Source organism: Pelodiscus sinensis, chromosome 1 (genome assembly GCF_052426305.1).
Source record: "Pelodiscus sinensis isolate ZL-2025 chromosome 1, ASM5242630v1, whole genome shotgun sequence".
NCBI classification, from domain to species: Eukaryota; Metazoa; Chordata; order Testudines; family Trionychidae; genus Pelodiscus; species Pelodiscus sinensis.
This window is the reverse complement of record NC_143052.1, coordinates 157,103,656-157,123,244: the sequence shown is the minus strand read 5'-3', so window position 1 is coordinate 157,123,244 and position 19,589 is coordinate 157,103,656. Positions and strand designations below refer to the sequence as shown.

At 41.6% G+C, this 19,589-nt stretch overlaps 1 protein-coding gene across 1 annotated transcript in view; it reads right to left on the bottom strand.

Moving 5' to 3' along the window:
* Positions 1 to 18,339, bottom strand: part of ZPLD1 (zona pellucida like domain containing 1) — a 35,211-nt gene extending 16,872 nt beyond the window's left edge. Inside the window, exons 1-4 of the mRNA XM_014570362.4 lie at positions 18,222 to 18,339; positions 9,109 to 9,329; positions 4,032 to 4,213; positions 3,253 to 3,325 (exon numbers count right to left, since the gene is read on the bottom strand). Of these exons, the coding sequence (XP_014425848.2) occupies positions 3,253 to 3,325; positions 4,032 to 4,213; positions 9,109 to 9,329; positions 18,222 to 18,327 (582 nt within the window). The 5' untranslated portion in view covers positions 18,328 to 18,339. The remainder of the gene's footprint in view (positions 1 to 3,252; positions 3,326 to 4,031; positions 4,214 to 9,108; positions 9,330 to 18,221) is intronic.
* Between the last annotated feature and the right edge of the window lie 1,250 nt (positions 18,340 to 19,589).

Below are 19,589 nucleotides of genomic sequence, written 5' to 3'. Positions count from 1 at the left end.
TAACTCAGTTCCTGGCTACATAGAAAGACGTTTTTCTGGAAGATCTCTTCCGGAAAACCTTCTTCCAAAAGAAGCCTGCAGTCTAGACGTAGTCTAAGGGGTTCAAACACAGGTAACAGAACTTCAGCACCTACATCCTTGGCTATGTCTAGACTGCAGATTTCTTTCAGAAGAGATCTTCTGAAAAAACTTCTTCCAAAAGAGAATGTCTACACAGCAAAAGCACATCAAAAAAGCCATCTGCTATTTCAAAAGAGAGCGTCCATTCAGTGTGGACACTCACATTTAAGCTGTGATTACTATGGACAGAGTGGCCACCAGGGTACCTGTGCTTTTTCCTTTTTCCTCTTCTTTCAAAGCAACTCCCTCTTCCCCGTCCTCACACGCCTTTTTCTGAAAGAGCTCTTTCAGAAAAAGGCTTCTTCCTTGTAGAAAGAGGTTTACCAGTGTCGGGAAAACCCCTCTGTTCTTTCAATTTTCTTTCAAAAGAACACGATTGCAGTGTGAACGTAAGTGAAGTTTTTTCGGAAAAACTGACATTTTTTCCTAAAAAACTCTGCAGTGTAGATATACCCCCAATTTGGGCACCTAAAACAGTGGTTTGATTTTCACAGTTAAAGCCTGTGCATGTTAAAAATGCACAACATATTTGACAAGCAGAATGGTTAGATGCTTAAATATGGCTTTAAATGTCTATTTTGGCCTTTAGCAGAAGCAAAATGTACTGTGCCTAAAATAATTACAACGACTAAAAGAGGATCTAAATGCTTTGTGTTTGGCTGCTTTTTTCATGTTTCTGTGAGTTGTAGTACTTCTTCTAGGAGCATCTCACAGGACTAGCACTCAGAGTCAAAACCAATGATTTCATTCTTAGTAACTTGAATACCTGGAATTTGATTTTACTCCCATTAACTTCAGTTGTTCAGGGCCAGGCTCCTCAAGACCAAGAACTTCATGCGGGGGCAATTCCCAGTAGGATATTAATTTATTTTATCATTCTCTCACTGCAGAAACTGTGACTGGGTCTTCCAACCCAGTATTCATTTCCTATAGTTTTGAGGGATTTGTGTGTCTCCTCTTTTGGCCACAAATTTATTTAAAAATGGAATAAATATAATCTTCATTCTAACACAGTTTAATCTGTTTTTAAGACCTCTGCTCTGCCAAATGACAAACTTACTTACATGAATTTTTTTAAAAATGCCTTTGGAAAATGTCCTGTTACAATATTTATAGCTCATTATGTTCTAAGAAAAAAGCGCTGACTTTTAAATCAGTTGCATGAATTATAACTCAGCATCACGATGACATGAATAATAAAGCAAAAAAAATCAAATTCATAATTTACAAAAATGTTGCTTGATAGATTGAAAAATTGATATTTAAATCAGGTATTTAAAATGTATAAATACAAATTTTAATCAACCAAAAATATTTCAGAGATTAATGTTGCAGTTATAAATAGAAGTCCATATATTTTTTTACATTTTACTGTTTTCCATATTTACATAATAAAAGTTTAATACAGTCATGTGTATTCAAACCCAATTATCAGAAAAAGTATGAACGAAGTATCAGCAGCCAAAAGCTGTTATTGACAATAACCCACACAGTATGTGCAATAAAGCATCTGTATGGATGTATAGATTGGGGCTAAATCCTGCATACTTCACTCTTACTTAAAATGGTCAATATACCTAGACAACTCTTGACTCTATATGTGCTTGTGAAAAATTTAACGTATCAACATTGTTGATATAATAGATAGGAGGAGGGCTGACCAGCACTCGGTGACTAAAGGGGTTGTACTCAGATAGCTAGCAAATGTATTGGCCGGGGGAACCAATTGAGATAGAGTGTTGAAATGTGAATTGTATGAAGATTCCCTGCCTGCTTTCTTTGTGTGGAAGAGAAAAATCAGCAGTTGAGAGACACAGAATGATTTAAACCCAGGCAGGACTACCATGTCTCCAAGGAATTTGGGGCATGGGAGTGGACTGAACAAAGAAAACTGGAAGTAAGTAAAGGGAAAAGTGAATCTAGTCACGTTCTGGGTAATTTTTCTTTATTTTGTGGTTTGGTTTGAACTGCTCCGGTTACAAAAACTCTCCCCGAGAATCACGACCCACAGATCTGAGGAATTGAGGCCACCATCAAGTGATTTTTATCTCTAAAAAACAAGGATAAAACACTTGAACCCACTTTTGCCATAAACGAGCTTGAAAAAAGAAAAGAGGAAAACAAGCTGCAATCTCTAGTAGCTGACCTCTCAGTCTGAGACATGCAGATACACACAGACAGATCTTGCTGGACACAAACATTTTAAAAAAACACCTTAAAAAGTGATTTTTTTTATTACAATACAAAAGGTAACTTGATAAAGCATACTTGGCTGCTAGATGTTGCAGAGCAACTAAGGGAAACAAATTAAAACACAGAGAAAAGTCTCTGGGAACAGTGCTAGATGGTAAATGGGGAGGGGAGGCATAGATTCACAGAGAGCAATTCAAACCAAACCACAAAATAAAGAAATATCACCCTGAGTGTGACTAGATTCACTTTTCCCTTTACTTACTTCCAATTTTCTCTTTGTTCAGACCACTCCCATGACCCAAATTCCCTGGAGACATGGTAGTCCTGCCTGGGTTTAAATCATTCTGTGTGTCAACTTCTGGTTTTTCTCTCCCACACAAAGAAAGCAGGCAGGGAATCCTACACAATTCAAATTTCAATAGTCTATCTCAATTGGTTCCCTTGGCCCCGGGCCAACACCTTTGCTAGATACCTGAGTACAAACCCTTAGTCACTGAGTGCTGGTCATCCCTTCTCCTGTCTATTACAGTTATAAAATCATATTTAGAATAAATATAATATACAGGTTCAGTATGGAGTAAGCATGAATGCTAGTGCATCACTCCTTATAATTTGTATAGTGGTAGAACCTTGATGCCTTAATTGTTGATTAGGGCCCCATTATGCTAGGCACTGTACAAAACGCAGGAGAAAAAAAAGATATACGGAAGGTCATTCAGGGCAGATTCTAATATGAGAAACAAAAGGTATATTTTTTTAGAAAAGAAAAGCATAGGGTAACAATTAGGTGAATGAAAACTCTATGGAAGGCTTGTTTCCCTCATGGGGAAAACAGCATAATGAGCACATAAGGAGCCTAATTCTAGTCTGTCAATGAGAACTGCACCCATGAACTTCAGAGAATATTACATATAATTTGTATACTAATTTTATACTTACATTGTAAAGCAGTAAACTCAGAGTGCTGATAAATGTCCCATTGTTTTCTCTTACAGAAATAGCAGCTGATGACCTAAAACAGAATTTGAAACCAAAAAATTATAGAAGGGCTCAAGGGATTTTATTATTTGTTTGTTTTTGCTCGTGCTTTCCTATTTCAATGTTTCTTTACTCCTAATTAGTTCTTGAAATGCATGATAAGGAGGGAATTTTTTTTTTTAGGTTTATGTTAGAAGCCTCTGAAAATAGGAAATTTTAGTGGAGATAATGACAGGGCCTTAACTATATGGAAGTAATGGATGCTATTAAACATGAATCGGGCGAATAATTAGCAGAAAGGCAAAATGGCACAAAAGAACAAGTTCTCCGTGATGTATGGCGTCTGCTCATAGAAAAATGTGTTTTCATGCACTACATATTCATTGATTACCCCATACAAAAGATATATGGCATAGGAAATGTAAAATGTGTATGGAGCTACCACTCTAGCATAAAACCACATGCGTTCAGAAAGCAAATTTTTACCCTAGTCAGGCAACAAAATAGAATAGCTTTTGGTAAATAATTTTATCATGCAGATCCTCTAGGAAACTTTCCTTCTTTTCTCAGTCTCCCCTTTCTGCCTGCCACGTCTTCTCACAATCTTGGTTTTAAAGTTTTTAAATTTAATGAAGACCACAAATGTATGGAGATAAATGTTGGGGCATGCACATGCATGTAGACAGACACTCTCATCCTTGCACATACGAATGAATGAAAAAAATGAAAAGCATACTTACGAAGCCAACTGTGTATTGTTGACCAAGTATTCCAATGGGTAGCTACAACTAAATTTGTACAGAAGTCCTGGTAAGTAGCTGATGATGGTTGGTGGATCTGGAGTATCTATATAGCCTGAAATATTACCTATCTGTACCACAGATACATTCCCATAGGCATTGATGCCTGGAACAGAGGATACCTGTTGAGGAATATATGGAAACAAGACAATACCAAAAGATTAAGCACAGAGACAGACACAGAGAGATAGAGAGAGATTTTGAAAAATATTGATGCTTTCAGCCAAATTCAACTCTCGTGTAACTTCATTCTATACACCAGGAATTAACTGGGCTTACTAAATCAGATACTGTTTTCTTTTTTACCTGCACAACCTGTAGTCAACTGGGAATACAGGGGTTTGACTGAATGCAAAATGTGGCTCACTGTAGCACCGAAACACAGATCTGGAATAATTTTTCAGGTGGGCATTTTCTCTGAACTTTCCTGATTAATTCCCACGGATCACTAGGGTAGCTGAAGAATCAGTTCTATTTGGTTTGAATGACAACAACATATTGGAGCCTTTAATAACTGAAAATAAAGTTATTTTACAAGTAACACGTGACCATTACAGCATGATCCTCTGTAATCTGGCACACTCTGGTCTGGCAACTTCTGTGCTCTGGCATGATTTTAGTTAGTTGGATGGCCACTTACAATGGGTGTGGCCAAGTTTCCCATGGTCTCAAAGTTTGTTTACAGCCACCAGTCCTGGCTCTCAGTGTTCTGTGCTGTTACTTAGCTCTAATTTACCCCTAAATGTCTTCGAAGAGCCCAGTAAGCAGTGAAAGTGTTAGTAATGCTGCTAGACAATATTGACTTCCCCTGGTTCATCAAATTCTCTGGTTCAGCACTGGTCACGTTTGACATGGCACATTTTTGTTTTTTCGATTTTTCTTTTTAAAAACACAGGATGCCTGACTAGTGAGGTTCAATCTGTACTGGCATGTTGGCTTGTGAATTTTTTCAAATCACGTAACAGATGATGGAAGTGTGAGTATTGTAGTGGTTTTAAAAGTGATTTAATGAGACAGTAAAGCAATGCAAGCCAACCAATTTAATATCTGGTCAATGCTTAAGTCTGTCTGTACAACAATACATATCTATGTACGATAAATTACACACAAAAAAAATAATTTAAAAGAATGCCAATGCTGCAAATCCAAGCACTCGATATTTAGACAATGCCATGATAAAGGTTGCCCATGTAACCTTAATTGAATCCCTTTGCATGTTGGAATTACTTCTGCTTTGTTCAACCTCATGTAAATATGTAGTGGACACAGAAATAGGACCTAGCTCTCCTGGGTCCCCAGCCACTGAATTCAAAACACAAGTGAACATCCTTTCTCTTCCTGTAAACCTCTGCTTCATCCACCATACATCCGTGTACTAAGTGAGTTAGTGATCATGTGAAGAAACTGTTCCATGAATACATAATTAAAGAGTGTCTTGTCAAGCATGAAATTAACTGTGGCATTTCCAACTTGTTGCTTGATTTGACAGTTTTCATGAAGTTGTTGTATAGAATGGCCTGTATTTTTAAAAAGAAAATCTGAAAACACAAAAATGTGCCATGTCAAACCACACTGCCCTCTGCATAGCTAAGTAGTTCATCAGGGTTTGAACCCCAGACCTTCAGATTCCCAGCACTTATTGATTTTCTGAACTAAAGGAAAACTTTGTAACAGTAGCAGGCTGTTATATCCTGTACACTTTGCAATGGTGTACCTAACTATTTGATAGACAGCCAAAGGAGAGCTGGGAATCCAGACCCCTGAGTTTTGTTCCTGGTTCTGGAGAAGAGGGTGTGGTCTAGACATTACAGCCTAGCACAAAAATGTAGCACATTAATTCTCAACACTGGAGTGAGTAAGAGGGCATCACTGGAGTGTACCACATTAGAGTCCTGTATTCTAGCCCCAGCCCATCCAAAAGTATCACATTTAATTACTCCATCTGAAAGGGATACCTGCCTCTTTCATGAAGTAGAGGCAGAGCCACACTACAATAGGCTAGTTTGAGGAGGCTGCCCCAAGTCCCTGTGCTTGGGGTGACCCCACAGTCGCTGCCTCAAACATCCTATGGACACAATCCACAAGGTCTGGTGCAGGGCAGCCCCACCCAGGGTGTGCCCCACCCTGAACTCAGCATGCCAGCTGTAGCCAGCATGACCTAGATGCCTACTCTGTTCCACGGCCAACTCTGCTTCCCACTGCTATGGTGAAGCAGAAAGCAACAAGCTAAGAAATGGGCGGCAGAGCGGAGCAGAGCAGACTGCCAGGTCGCTCCAGCTCCAGCTCCCACCAGCATGGTGAGGAGGAGGGGGCAACTCCTGCTGCCATCCTGTGCCAGGCCATCGGTAATCCCCCGGCTTGCTCGGGGAGGAGGTCTTGTGGCAAATGGATAGAGCAGAGGCTAGGTGAGAGCAGGGCCTGTGGCGGGGAGGTTGCCCTGAGCCCCATGGCTACAACAGAAGGTAGGGGTTGCCCCAGGCCTGCAGCCCCCTAGGGACTGCCCTGAGCAAAGGTCTGAATCTTGCTTAGTAATAAGGATTATGTGGTATTATTAATACCTGTGAAAGGAAGAGCTGAAGTCCGTATTCATGGTTGCCTCTTGACTATCAGCTCAGTAATCCTAAACCAAAGGAGTTGACAATGGTGGGTTGCTGGCTCAACTTTGCATGAATACCCAGAGGAAGCACATGTTCAGAGAATTTGCTATAGAGGTAGCTCCGAGGGAATGAGAGTGTGCACAGAATAGCCAGAATGGCTAGATAGTTTAACAGCAAATTTCTATGAACATGAGAAAATGGCTATTTTCTGGACTTATACTTTTTCCAAACGAGGGTAGTTTTCATGGGGAGAGCAAAAGAAGTCTGTCTGACCTTACAGCTATCTGCCAAATTGTAAGCCCTTGCTCCAAACTATGGTGTTTAAAAAATAATTAGATATAAATAAAATATTAATACAAATTATTGATATAGATATAATTTTAAACACACACACACACACACACACACACACATATATATATAAATAAAAATACAGTATAAAATGAAAAAATATTTTAAAAATAAAAAGGCTACTTAGCTTAGGGAGGTTTGAGCATTGGCAAAACTACTCATTTTCATAACCTTATCCTTGGAAACAATGAAACTATTTTTCCTGAACCTTTAAAAAGAAAGCTCAACCCGAGACAGAGAATGCATAAAGAAAGTGCAAACTGAACACTTTGGAAAATGTATAAACAACTGAAAAGAGGAATGTGTAATAGAAACTCCGACTAGAAATGTGGGCTCTACAAAATATTAAGTTGTCCTTCTTTTGTAAATTATATAATATGCATTTTGGAGTTGTCAGTGACTCAAACTTCCCATGTGTTTGTCAGAAATTTCCATCTTACATCTGAAAGCATACTACAGAGATCCTGCATATGGTAAAAAGACGAACAACAGTTCTTAGTGAGTTAAAGGAAATTCTGACCTAAAATCTGGGCTTGACGCACAGATCAAAGCATTGTTGGACACCATACTTTAGAAGAGCAAGGGCCTAATTCTGCTCTCATTCACATTAGTGTAAATGAAGAGTGATACCGTTTAAGTTAATTAAATGATAGGGCGATGAAAAGAAAGGTACCAGAATCTTGCCTAAAGTGATGATTTGGATATATAAATCTGTGGCTCTCTGCACCCAGCAGGATATCATAGCTGTCATTTATGCTGCACAGCACATAAAGTCTGAGATGTTTAACTCTAGAAACACAAGAATTTCACCTTCAGCTAAAAACGATGATCAACTAGTTGTTAGCACTTTTAAGGCTTCTATCATGCTGCTGACAAAATCACTACTAAGCAACATAATTCAGACATAGGTGTCAACTTCATGGGTGATGCCTGCCTGGGGGAAAATTAGTGGATGCTTAGCATCTACCAGCAGCCAAGTTCTCACCCTGTGCCTCACCTCGCCCAACCCTGTACCTTGTGCCCTCTGGTGGCCATACTGACCAGGTCCTCCCAGCACTTCCGGAGTGCTACAAACAGCTGATTTACAGCATTCAGGAAGCTCCAAGAGGGAGGGGAAGGAGCAGGGACAGGGCATGCTCTGGGGAGGAGGTGGGGAAGGTGCAGGGCAGGGATAGGGACTTAAGAGAAGGGGTGGAATGGGGGCGGGGCAGGGTAGGACAGAAGGAGTCAGGGGCAGGGCTTGGGGAAAGGGTTGAATGAGTGTGAGGCCTGTGGCAGAAGGAGGTTGGGCACCTCCCAGCTAAAGGGGAAGTCAGGACCTAGGACATCAGACATTTGAGCAGTTCTTACACCACCCAGCAGAAGCTGTGGTACATACACTCACAATATATTAATAAGATTCAGAGCTTAGTGGGTTCTGAATTTTCCTGTGGGAAACTTCAATGGTTTTTTTTTTTCCTGAAATCAGATGGGGGAAAAAAAACAAATATTGAAATTTCTTGAAGAATGTGAAGTTCTAAAATAATTTTATTCAGGAATGTCATAGCATTTTGTTTCAGGTCAAATCAGCATTACACAGAATTTCCCAATGATGGGACATTGCCTCATGGGAGCTGTAGTTCTAAAACCTGATGTCTGGATTCTCCACTGAGGGTCAGAATTCCTGGTCTGATTACATCTCCCATAGTGCACCTGCGGACGCGTTACTCCCAGAGTGCACCAGGCTGCTCAGGCGGCAGATTGTGTTGCACCATGAGAAATGTACTTCAGACAGGGATCTTCATGTGAAATAATCCTTTTGATGGAAAATTCCCCAACCCACTTTAATAAGGATAAAGTTGTTTTCTACCACTATGTCCTAGTCCTGGGCTTTTTATTAACACTCAAAAATCAATGAAATATCCATTTTTTTAAAAAAAGAAAATGTATGTATGGTGAGCTATTTTAGAAACTATATAAAATCATGTCAATGATTTTTGTAAGTGATACAATGCTAGTGCAACCACACACACACACACTAGTTCATGCACAACAAGCCATTGTACAAGCTGACAGCAGTCTTGCCTTACCACTAAAGAGCTGCCACAGGATTCCAGAGTGCTGAGATTGATGATGAAGATCACCACTGCTGGAAAGGTATTGTTATTTATAAACCCCTTGCAATGAGCATCTCCATGCCTCCCATTTAGGGCTAAATCCGTTTCAGAATAACCAGAAAAAAGAACTGTGCAAAAATTAATCTTCATAGTAATTGCCTGTACTCCGCAGTAGACGCTGATATCTCGTTCTGCTGTAATGAAAATACAGGAAAATCAAATGTAAGGACAGGGATTTCAACTGACAGCTATGTAGGCATATATAGGAACACGACTCCTACATCAGTATGGTTAGAGCTGTAGACTAGATCAAATTACTCTTCCTATTAATGTCAGAGGATTGGTCCATCATGCGTTATCAATTAAAACCTCACTAATCTGTTCTTTAACTAGGCTGATGAAGAAACAGAAATTAATCTACTTTGGAACTTAAGTAATTAACCAAAAACCTCACCATTAAATAAATCACAGTCTCGTTAATAAGCTGAGAGAATGCCAAGGGAGTCAATCAGACAAAGGGTTAAACATATAGGCTGTGTCTACACTGGCATCCCTTTCCAGAAAAGGGAGGCTAATGAGACACATTGCAATTGCAAATCCATGGGGGATATAAATATCCCCTGCGGCATTTGCATTTACATGGCTGCCGCTTTTTTCCGGCTTGGGGATAAGCCGGAGAAAAGCGCCAGTCTAGACGTGATTCTCTGGAAAATAAACCCTTTTTTTGGAGGATCTTTTATTCCTACTTTCAAGATCCTCTGAAAAAGGGTTTATTTTCCAGAGAAACATGTCTAGACTGGCGCTTTTCTCCGGCTTATCCCCAAGCCAGAAAAAAGCAGCAGCCATGTAAATGCAAATGCCGCAGGGGATATTTAAATCCCCCGCAGATTTGCAATTGCGATGTGTCTCATTAGCATCCCTTTTCCGGAAAGGGATGCCAATGTAGACACAGCCTAAAAGCCTGAGCCTGAAGCACTTATGTATTATGCACCAGCACATGATTGTGCTAGGCATTATAAACATACATATGTAATTCCCACTGATTTTAATAGAGATTGAGGGGATAGAATTCTGCATGCAACTGCTCAACTCTCATAAAATCTGAGAGTGCTTATCTGAAGCAGGATAGAGTTCACCTTATGTACCATGTAGAGCAGGAGTGGGGAACCTTTTTAGGGCGGGGGCTGCTGATACACAAAAAAGTCAGTCGGGGGCCACACACAAGTTGAGAAGTAAAAAAAAAAAGCCACCCCAAAATATCACTGATATGGCCCCCTATTGAGGAGAAAGACACTCACCACCTTCCCCTCACACATCAGAGCCTGGGGGGCCCAGCCTAATAGATATTATGTGTTCCAGCCCCATGATAGGGCAGCGGGGAGGCTGGAGTGCAAGTGCAATGCTGGGGAGGGGGCCATGAGCTTCAGGGGCTGGATCCAGGCAAGCCAGGGGCCACATCCAGCCCCTGGGCCTGAGGTTCCCCACCCCGATGTAGAGGATCAAGTAGTACAGTTTGACCTACAATCAGCAGTTTCTAAGAGAAATTCATTGTATGACTATTCTGAAGTTTTCCTTTTTAAGAGCACTCAGCATTAGCATTAATATAAAATCTGTTGGCCTGCAAGAGACAGTGATCCATGCAGTGAAGTATTTTGGAGATGTACCAAGATAACACCACAAAACACCCAGAAAAATGGCTGGTCACATCGTTTTGTTCCAAACACATTTAAATGAAAAATGGCCTTGTGTTTGAAAATCCTGAAGACTCTTGCAAGCTCAGTGAACAAAAATGTGCACATAACAAGCAGCAGACTGAGAGAGTCACCTTTAGCGACAGTGCAAGATAATGCTACTTTTGGCTTCTAACTCATTCCTAACCAGCAGCATGGAAACAGTTTCTGGAGAGGAGGTGTTGAGTTGCATTCCCCCTTTACCTTGGTCTGCACCCTCTCCCCTTAGAGTTGAGTCTGGCAGTCAGGACTCCAGCAACTGAGTGGGATCCAGGGCTGGCATCTGAAGCCTTGTGCATGGAGACAGCAGCTAAGTCAGAGCCAGGGCCAGTGAACTAGCCCTTGTACAGGTAGATGGCAGCTGAGCAGAGCCCCAGGCTGGAAGTGGAGTCCCTGGGGAACAGCAGGCCCCATGGCAGGCCCCTACACGACAGAGACATGGGGCCGGCGGCTGAAAACCCAGAGGCATGTGACTGGGATGCTCAAAACCAGGGGACTGTTGCAACAGCCCCACCCCGCACTCCTATTCCTCGCTGCACACTATTACATATTTTATTCAGTGCTCTACAAAGTGACATTTTTCAGTGTGTTAAATGCAGGCATTCCTCCTTGAAACAACAAGTAGTATATTACATCTGCTTAATGATTTTGTGCTATTAAAAATGGCAGAACACTACGCCATTAAAACTGCTCAAATAAATTGTGCTGTATTTGCCACAGCAGAAGGAAATGAATCTCCATTACAATGTGCTGGCTCTTCCACCTGGAACAGAAACCCAGGAAATTTCATTTCGACAGCCTTAATAGTGAGACCAGGTGGGTGTCAGATACTCTAGACTCTGCATAAGCGACAGCAACACTATATACAGTCTTAAATGGTGGCATTAAAAAAAATCAGATACACTATATAACCTGCCAAACTCTGTCCTGCTCTACACATTGGGTTAGACGTAAAGCACTGGACAGTAATCGGTATAGGCAGGTAAGCTAAGAGGAACTGAGTTGACTTGGGATGGGATTCTCCGCAAACATAAACTTATGCAATTCTGTTGATATCCAAGGAATTACTTCCCCATACATTCCCCAAAGATGTGATGCAAATCAGGCCCTTCGCCTTCAGTAGATCTGGGGAACAAGTCACTCAGTCTAGTTATATGTTAAGGAAAAAGGGCAGCAGGAAAAGAGGACATAGCAATGTCAATCTACCATTAAAGTTATACTGTCATGTAAAAATATCCACGCTCACTCCAACCATGTTTTGGAGTGTGCTTTTACTTTACCTTTCAAGTCATTTTCAGAACACCCATTGACTTTAAGAGGAGTAGTGCCCTAACTCTGCAAATCATATATATATATATATATATATATATATATATATATATATATATATATATATATATATATATAGTCTTTCCCAATACCGAGTCCTTCCCTGTCATGGTTACTCTTGTCTAATGTGCCCATTCTACAATACAAACAGAGACCACTTGAAGACAGACATGCACTTAAAGCAAGGGCACCTGAAGGAAGAGGTGTGCTCTCTCATTTTTAACTGGAATTTTTTGACTTGGCAATTTTTTCCTCTGGTCGAATAATGTGGCCTTGTAGTGTCTACTAATATTATCTTGCATGCTACCAATGCCAGAGAGCAAGGAACTACTAAACTCTGGATTTTTGCACAAGACACAGATGTTCTAGTGCTCTCTATAAGACTCCACTCAAAACTTCCACAAGATTCTGATATTGTGCAGGCTGATGGAGACAGAATCACTGTAGATCCTTCCAAGATGTGTTCCTATCACTCAGACCATTAAAAACTGATGCACTGCCAAGTTTTTGCCCTTTCAAGAAGCAACATTTCTAGCAGGTTTGATTGGAAATACCGAGTTCTCTTACCAGAAGACACTTGATTCAGCCTCTGAAGACTCGGAGCACTTTCAGAGCAAGGACAGCTAAAACAGTCACCAATGAGTTCATAAACGCACTCAAGATATTTATCTGTAGTCTGCAGAGTTTACCATTGGAAGACCAACACTGTGAAATTTGCAGTGCTATAATCAGTGGATATTTTTCAAGAAGCAGACAAAGAAAGACTGCCACTGACAAGCCATGCATTTAGCTATGTCCTCTTACATTTGCAGTCAAGAGGACAAATTATCAACCAATGAAATAGCTACAGGATGATGGAGTGCATCCAAAACTACTCCCCCCTGTCAAGAATGGTTAGTCTCAAAGGATGAACTGATCACACCAGTTGTATGTCAAATACCATGTCCTCATGAATCAATCCTTCAGCTAACAAAATGCTTGTGTCCAAAGACCAGATGCACTCAACCCTGCAAATGTTTGGTGAGCAGCTTAGAGATATCCAAGTGTGGCATGGACAAGGATCTGCATGACAATTTATCTAGCAATGGTGCACTAGATGAATATACAGTAACACTACTTTCAAGGCTAACTTTTCTGGGAGTACTAAAAATAATGTCTTTTTCCTGTAAATAAAGCATCCTTGTGTTGAATTTTAAAAATTAACATTGATCTTTCAACATAGTTGTGTCTACACAGGAGGATTTGCCAGCATAGCAATATCAGCTAAGGGGTGTGGTTATTTTTTCCACACTCTTAGATAACAGAGCTATGCCACCAAAACTCAGTCCCTGCTACAAAGTTCTAGTCTGCAAATATTAATGTATATAATTTTCAATTTATCAGAATAATACTTTTTCTTCTATCCAACAAACTAGTTCAAGCTTTAGCTTGGAATCAACCGACAAAGAGCATAAATCAAAATTGTGAGAGATTATTTATGCAATGCCACAGGTGTGCAAGATGCCACTTCAGCAATAAATGATAAAAACATAATCAAATGAAAAATGGATAGACTGCTACTGCTTTTCTGATGTTTGCTTTAGGGAGATTTTATTTCTTTTGTTTACACATGCAGAAGCCAAACTTGAATATATTTGCCAACTTTCATTATTATTGTGCAAAACAACTTTCAGGAAAAAAAAACCCACCTCATCTGGAATCTGCAGTGCAGATCTCAGTTGGAAATGCTACACTTGCCAATGGGGAGTTCCAAGCAAGAATTATCAAGGGAAATTCTGCATGTGGAATGAATGGGGAGACTCAGAGGTAATCCCTACCATACTCAGGCTCAGGGACTGCTGTCACACCTTGCTCATTGTACTAGCCTTTGAGGCACAGCCATTCCTCCCCATTTGCCACCTCAGAGAAGACAGGCCAGATGCCACATGATCCATACTCATGTCAAGCCCATAAGCTGTGCCAAAGTCCTGCATGCTGGAACACAGGGAGTTACCTCGGAGCACATCTCCCAAGCAGACAGGTATATGAGCTCACAGGGAGCCTCACAGTCGTGTCCACAAAGCAGAACTGCACCAGCTTCACTGCATAACATATTGCTGCTCTGTGTGTACTCACAGTGAGATAGGTGGACTAGATCCAGAGGCCCTGTTCTAGAGGCTAGGGTTGCCAGATGGTTTAACAAAAAATACCGAACACCAGCAGCAACAGACCCAAGCTCTGTTTATGAAGAACCAGCTGAAACAAGCAGCCCAATTTTGCAACACAGCAAGGATAGCTGGTGTTGATACAGAAGCAAATATGGCAAGTCCAACCGGGAACTGAGTTGGCGATGGAACTGGTGATTGATTGGTTTGGGGCCTGGCAAAGCTCAGACTGCTCAACGATCCATGTGACCCTCCTCTGGACCTTTCATTGGGTAGCAAAGGCAAAGGATGGGAGGAGGATGCTTGCTTGGCTCACATGGTACCATTCCTGACAGCTGAGGCACAAGCATCTTACCAAACAGTAAGCAATGAGCAGGGGAGCTCCAGCAGTGGTGGAGGCAGCCATTTTAAATTAGTTTGGGCCTGACTCCAGAAGCCTACAGGCACAAGTTCTGGACAATATCATTCCAGCAAGGGGTGCTACCATGCATAGTGGCCCAGAAGTTACAGGATGGTTTTGTTCAGAAGCCAGCTTGTTGGAGAAGCTCCTGGATCAAGTATCCTGGAGCAATTCCTGAAGGTCCTACCAGGTGGATATGGCTGGATAAGGCGTTCCTAGCTGGCCTCCATGATGGAAGCATTTGAGCAAGCTGAGGCCTACTTTGAGGTCGAAGGAAAGTAATGACCTAAGCTTCATGGTAAACTGAGTAGGTTTCACAAGGGAAGCCTGCAAGGGAGAAAAGCCCCCAAGGCTTCTAGACTTAGGGTATGCGCTAGAAAAGTAAAGGGTCTGGGGAGCCCTTCAGCCTACAGGAAGTACTAATGGGAAGGAGCTAGGAGACCCAGTAGTTTGCCACTAGTATGGCCAGCTCAGGCATATTAAAAGGAACAGCCCAGTAATGGCATGTGACTAAACTATTGCCATAGTGGGACCAATCTGTGGGACTATATGCCAAAGATCAGGGGATCTCCACCACAGTTAGTCACAGCTAGACTGAGAGGAATCACTGTTAAGGGTTTGATAGGATATAGACCTTGGTGTTGGGTGTTGTAAGACCAGGTGATTACAACTGGCCTGGACTGACAGCTCCCGGTAAATGTCTCCTGTGTCCATGAAGAGACTGGAGCCTATCCCACAGCAGAAGTTGAGCTGGATATACAGGGCCAGAGAGCTCTACTCTGTCCATGTGGTCAGGGACCTGCCATGGCCCATGCTTTTTTGAAGAGACTGGGTGGTTTATTTAGCCTTCCTTTTGGAAAGGCCAGGGCATGAATCCAGGACCCTTTTCAGGCTCAGCTGGAAAGGGAAAAAGAGAGGGACTGGGATACAGAGTAAGGAGACCCTAGAAAAGAGCCCAGAGGCAAGACCAAAATGTCTCAAATGCGAGGGACCCACTGAGGAGGAGCCAGAAAGAGTTGGAGGGGCCAACACATCCTGAGGGAAAGTCATTAGCTGGCTGGTTCCCATAGAGCAGGAATTGGCCCTGGCAACAGGTGGAAGCCAAGGAGCGGAAGGAACAACGCTTGTTTTTTCAGAAAGTATTGGCCCAGACCCAGGGGTAGAGAATCAAAAGGGCTACTGTGAGAACACAGAGGAAGCCCTGTAATTCAGACTGAAATAACCAGTCTAGTAACTACGAAAGAGGCCCAGACAGAATCTCCTAACAAAGAGTGGAAAAAGAAGGGCTGGGGTATAGACCATGACACGGGGATAGGGAGGAGTAACAGTACAAGCAGATTTTGTGAGTTCCGTCCCACAAAGGCGAAACAAAGGAAGCCAAAAGGGAGCTGGAAGATCTCCAGTTCAGAGATCGAAAAACAGTATTTGCTAAACACAGTATTGATTATGAGATGCAACTGATTCATACCAGCATCAGTGAGAAGAGAATCAAACCTATTGTCTTTTAATATGCCCACAGGCACCAAGCATGCTGTTGGCAGAATGGAAAAAAATACCACCACCACATATTGCAACTTTGCTGCTGGCTCATAATTTTAATAATAATGACTGACTCTTTTAGCAGATCCAAGTTCCAATTGTAAAAGGGTATTTGGGAGCTAGTACAGCACAGGGCTGTGCTAAGAGTTCAGTGCTCTACTGGCGGATTCACTTACTGGAAGAACTACAGAGCTTTTCTATCATGGCTTCCTGTTTTTTGGGGGGGGGGCGGTGGGGAAGCAGCCAAGAGACAAAGAAGGGAGGGCGAGGCAAGAAACAAAGACTGAATACTTCACCCACAAGCCAATATCGTTTCATTTCAGGTTCGATTTACGTAAATATATCCCACAAGGTCTCCTTTCATTATTTGTGATGTCTCCAGAGTTCCCTATGTAATTACAACCTTCTTGCATACACATTAGTGTACATCTTTTGTATATTTATATACACATCACAAAGGCTCAAGTTATTAAGGCCCTGCTACTCTGTAACAGCCATAATTTCAGTTCTCAATATACGATTTTTTTAAAAAAATTTGTTGTCGTAAGGGGACACCTAAGGGTATGTCTAAACTACAGGGTTTAAAAAACGGCCTTTTTTCAGAAAAACTTCCCCTGTATCTAGATTGCTGCTGCGTTCTTTCAAAAGTAAATTGAAAGAATGCAGCAGGTTTTTTGATCGCAAGAAAACCTCGTTTTACGAGGAATAACACCTTTCTTCGAAAGTGCTCTTTTGAAAAAAAGGCACTATGTAATGCAAACTGTGTTTTTTTGAAAGAGAGCATCCAGACTGCCTGAGTGCTCTCTTTCAAAAAAGCAGCTTGCTTTTTCGAAAGTACTGGTTGTAGTCTAGACACTCTTTTTCCAAAGAGGCTTTTTCAAAAGTATCTTTCGAAAAAGCCTCTTTCAAAGAGGATTGCAGTCCAGACACAGCCTAAAAGACCAAATCATTCTACAGTGTAAAAATTGCGAAGTAAAAAAATTCCAGTTAAAAAAAGTCTAAGTTAGCTGCACCCAGTTTTTATATCAAGTGGCCGATCCTTTTAAATCTGGAATCATTCCAGCAACATTAACTCCGGTGAACTTTTTGGATGCAATACAGGGCATAAATGGGTTAAACCTCATTGCTGTCAACAGATTTACACCTGCCTGTAACAGTTCTGAGTTTGGCATAACATACAACTCCAGAAAAGTGTAATTGTCACTACAACAGTTAACATTCCTCAATGTAAAGATCTGTTTCTTAACTTCTTACAGAAGGGCTGGGAAAACTATGGCCCAAAGGCCGCATCCGGCCTGTCAGTCATTTTAATCTGGCCCTCAAGCTCCCACTAGTGAGTGGAGTGAGGGGGAGAGGGGCTTGCTTTGCTCCATGCACTCTGTGGCTCTGTGTGATTCCCGGCAGCAGTGGCATGTCCCCACTTCGGCTCCTATGCATGGGAGCAGCCAGGGAACTCTGTGCACTGCCCCCATGTTCAGACTGGCTGGGAACTGTAGTCAATGGGCATTGCCAGGGCAGCAGCATGCAGAGCCTCTTGGCCATGCCTCTGCGTAGGATTCAGAAAGGGGACGTGCTGCTGCTTTTGGGAGCTATTTGAAGTAGGTGCCCCCCAGAACCTGCACCCCTGGGTGTCCCCCCCCAGTGTCCCTTCCCCCTGCTCCAGACCTGATCCCTCTCCTGCCCTTTAAACCCTTTGATCTTAGCCCAAAGCACCCCTCTGCAGTGCAAACCATTCATCCCCAGCCCAGCCCAAAGCCCACACCTGCAGAGAGCCCTCCCCCTCCCCCACATGTCAATCTGTGAGCATTCATGGTCCAAATAATTTCCCTAACCTGATGTGGCCCTTGGGCCAAAATGTTTCCCACCCCAGTCTTACAGATTAAAGCTTTGTACTTAAAAATAATCATCACTAGAACTCATAACAAAGAGCCTATTAACACTCACCAGGAAACCTGCTATGCAGGTTGGCATCACAGTTATATCCATTGAATTGTGCAGCCACTGAAAGCACCTGACTCGTCAGGAGGAGCAGTAACCATTTTCGTTCCATTGCAAAACCTAACAAGACATGATAGAGTTATTACGTGCATCTGTTCATTGCAAAGAGATAACAATTCTATAGCCACTCAGGTCTTCAACCTCAGAATCAGGGACAAAGCTCACACACTAAACAGACAGCACACCACAGGCAAGGGCTCCCACTTCTCCGACTGCTGAATATTAGTAACACCTATTGATTTCTATAGAGTTGGCCTATATCCTATGGCAAGAACAAAGTCCAGGGAGCCTTAAGAAAAACCTCTTAAAACAGTAAAGAAATAAACACTTCTGAAATATGTTAGCAATTTAATAGAGTGTTTAACTTAAATACAGAATATTTTTGTTCTTCTAATTTTGGATACTTAGGTAGAAATAATGGTGAATTGGATAGCTCGGATACAGCAACAGTTTTGCTTCAATAAACCATTGAAAACAATACAGTTACATGTATGTAAGTTACTACTCAAGTTTTAAGTGCTGAAATAAATCTGTCTGTATTTTATCACCAAATTCTGCCCTGGAAGTATGTATGCAGTGGCACTAAATTTGGCAATACCGGACACCTGGTAACCCTAGAAACCAGAACAAATGGACATCTGGCAATCCTAAAAATCAGAACAAATGGACATCTTAGGGAACACCAGGACTGAAGGAAACCCCTCAAGTTATAGCATATATGCAACAGGTATATAACATAGGCCAATCAGGAAGAATGTTTGCTTTATCAAAATGTCAAAAATATTTGACAAGAGAGCTAAAACTTGCAGGGTTTTTTTAAATAGAACTTTTTATATTTTAGGAAATAACTCTGTACCCTAATGTAGCTCTTAAGAATTCCATACAATTCCATACTGTAGATGTTGCAACCTTCTAAGAGGCAATAAATTATGAAGTTCGGGTTTCTAGAACACTGGCACTATCGATGCATTACTCAGACGACTATCTGCACACTTTCAGCCCAAATAACCCCAAAGTCCTGCACAAACTGTATAAATACAACACAACTGAAATACAGTCATTTCTAGCATGACAACAGCAGCCTACCATAGCACAGAAGAGTTGACAGCGGTAGGATGAGGGGAAACTCTAGCCAGTGACATTAGGTTAAATCCTTTACTCTCACAAAAGCATCATTGGATCTTTAGTGCCTGTGCAGGCTTTCATCCAAAGCACATAGACATCAATGGGAAAAGTCCTGTGAAGTCGACTAGGTTTTGGATGTGGCCCACAGAGACAACAAAACATGAGTTTTTGAAAGGCTCATGAAGAGAG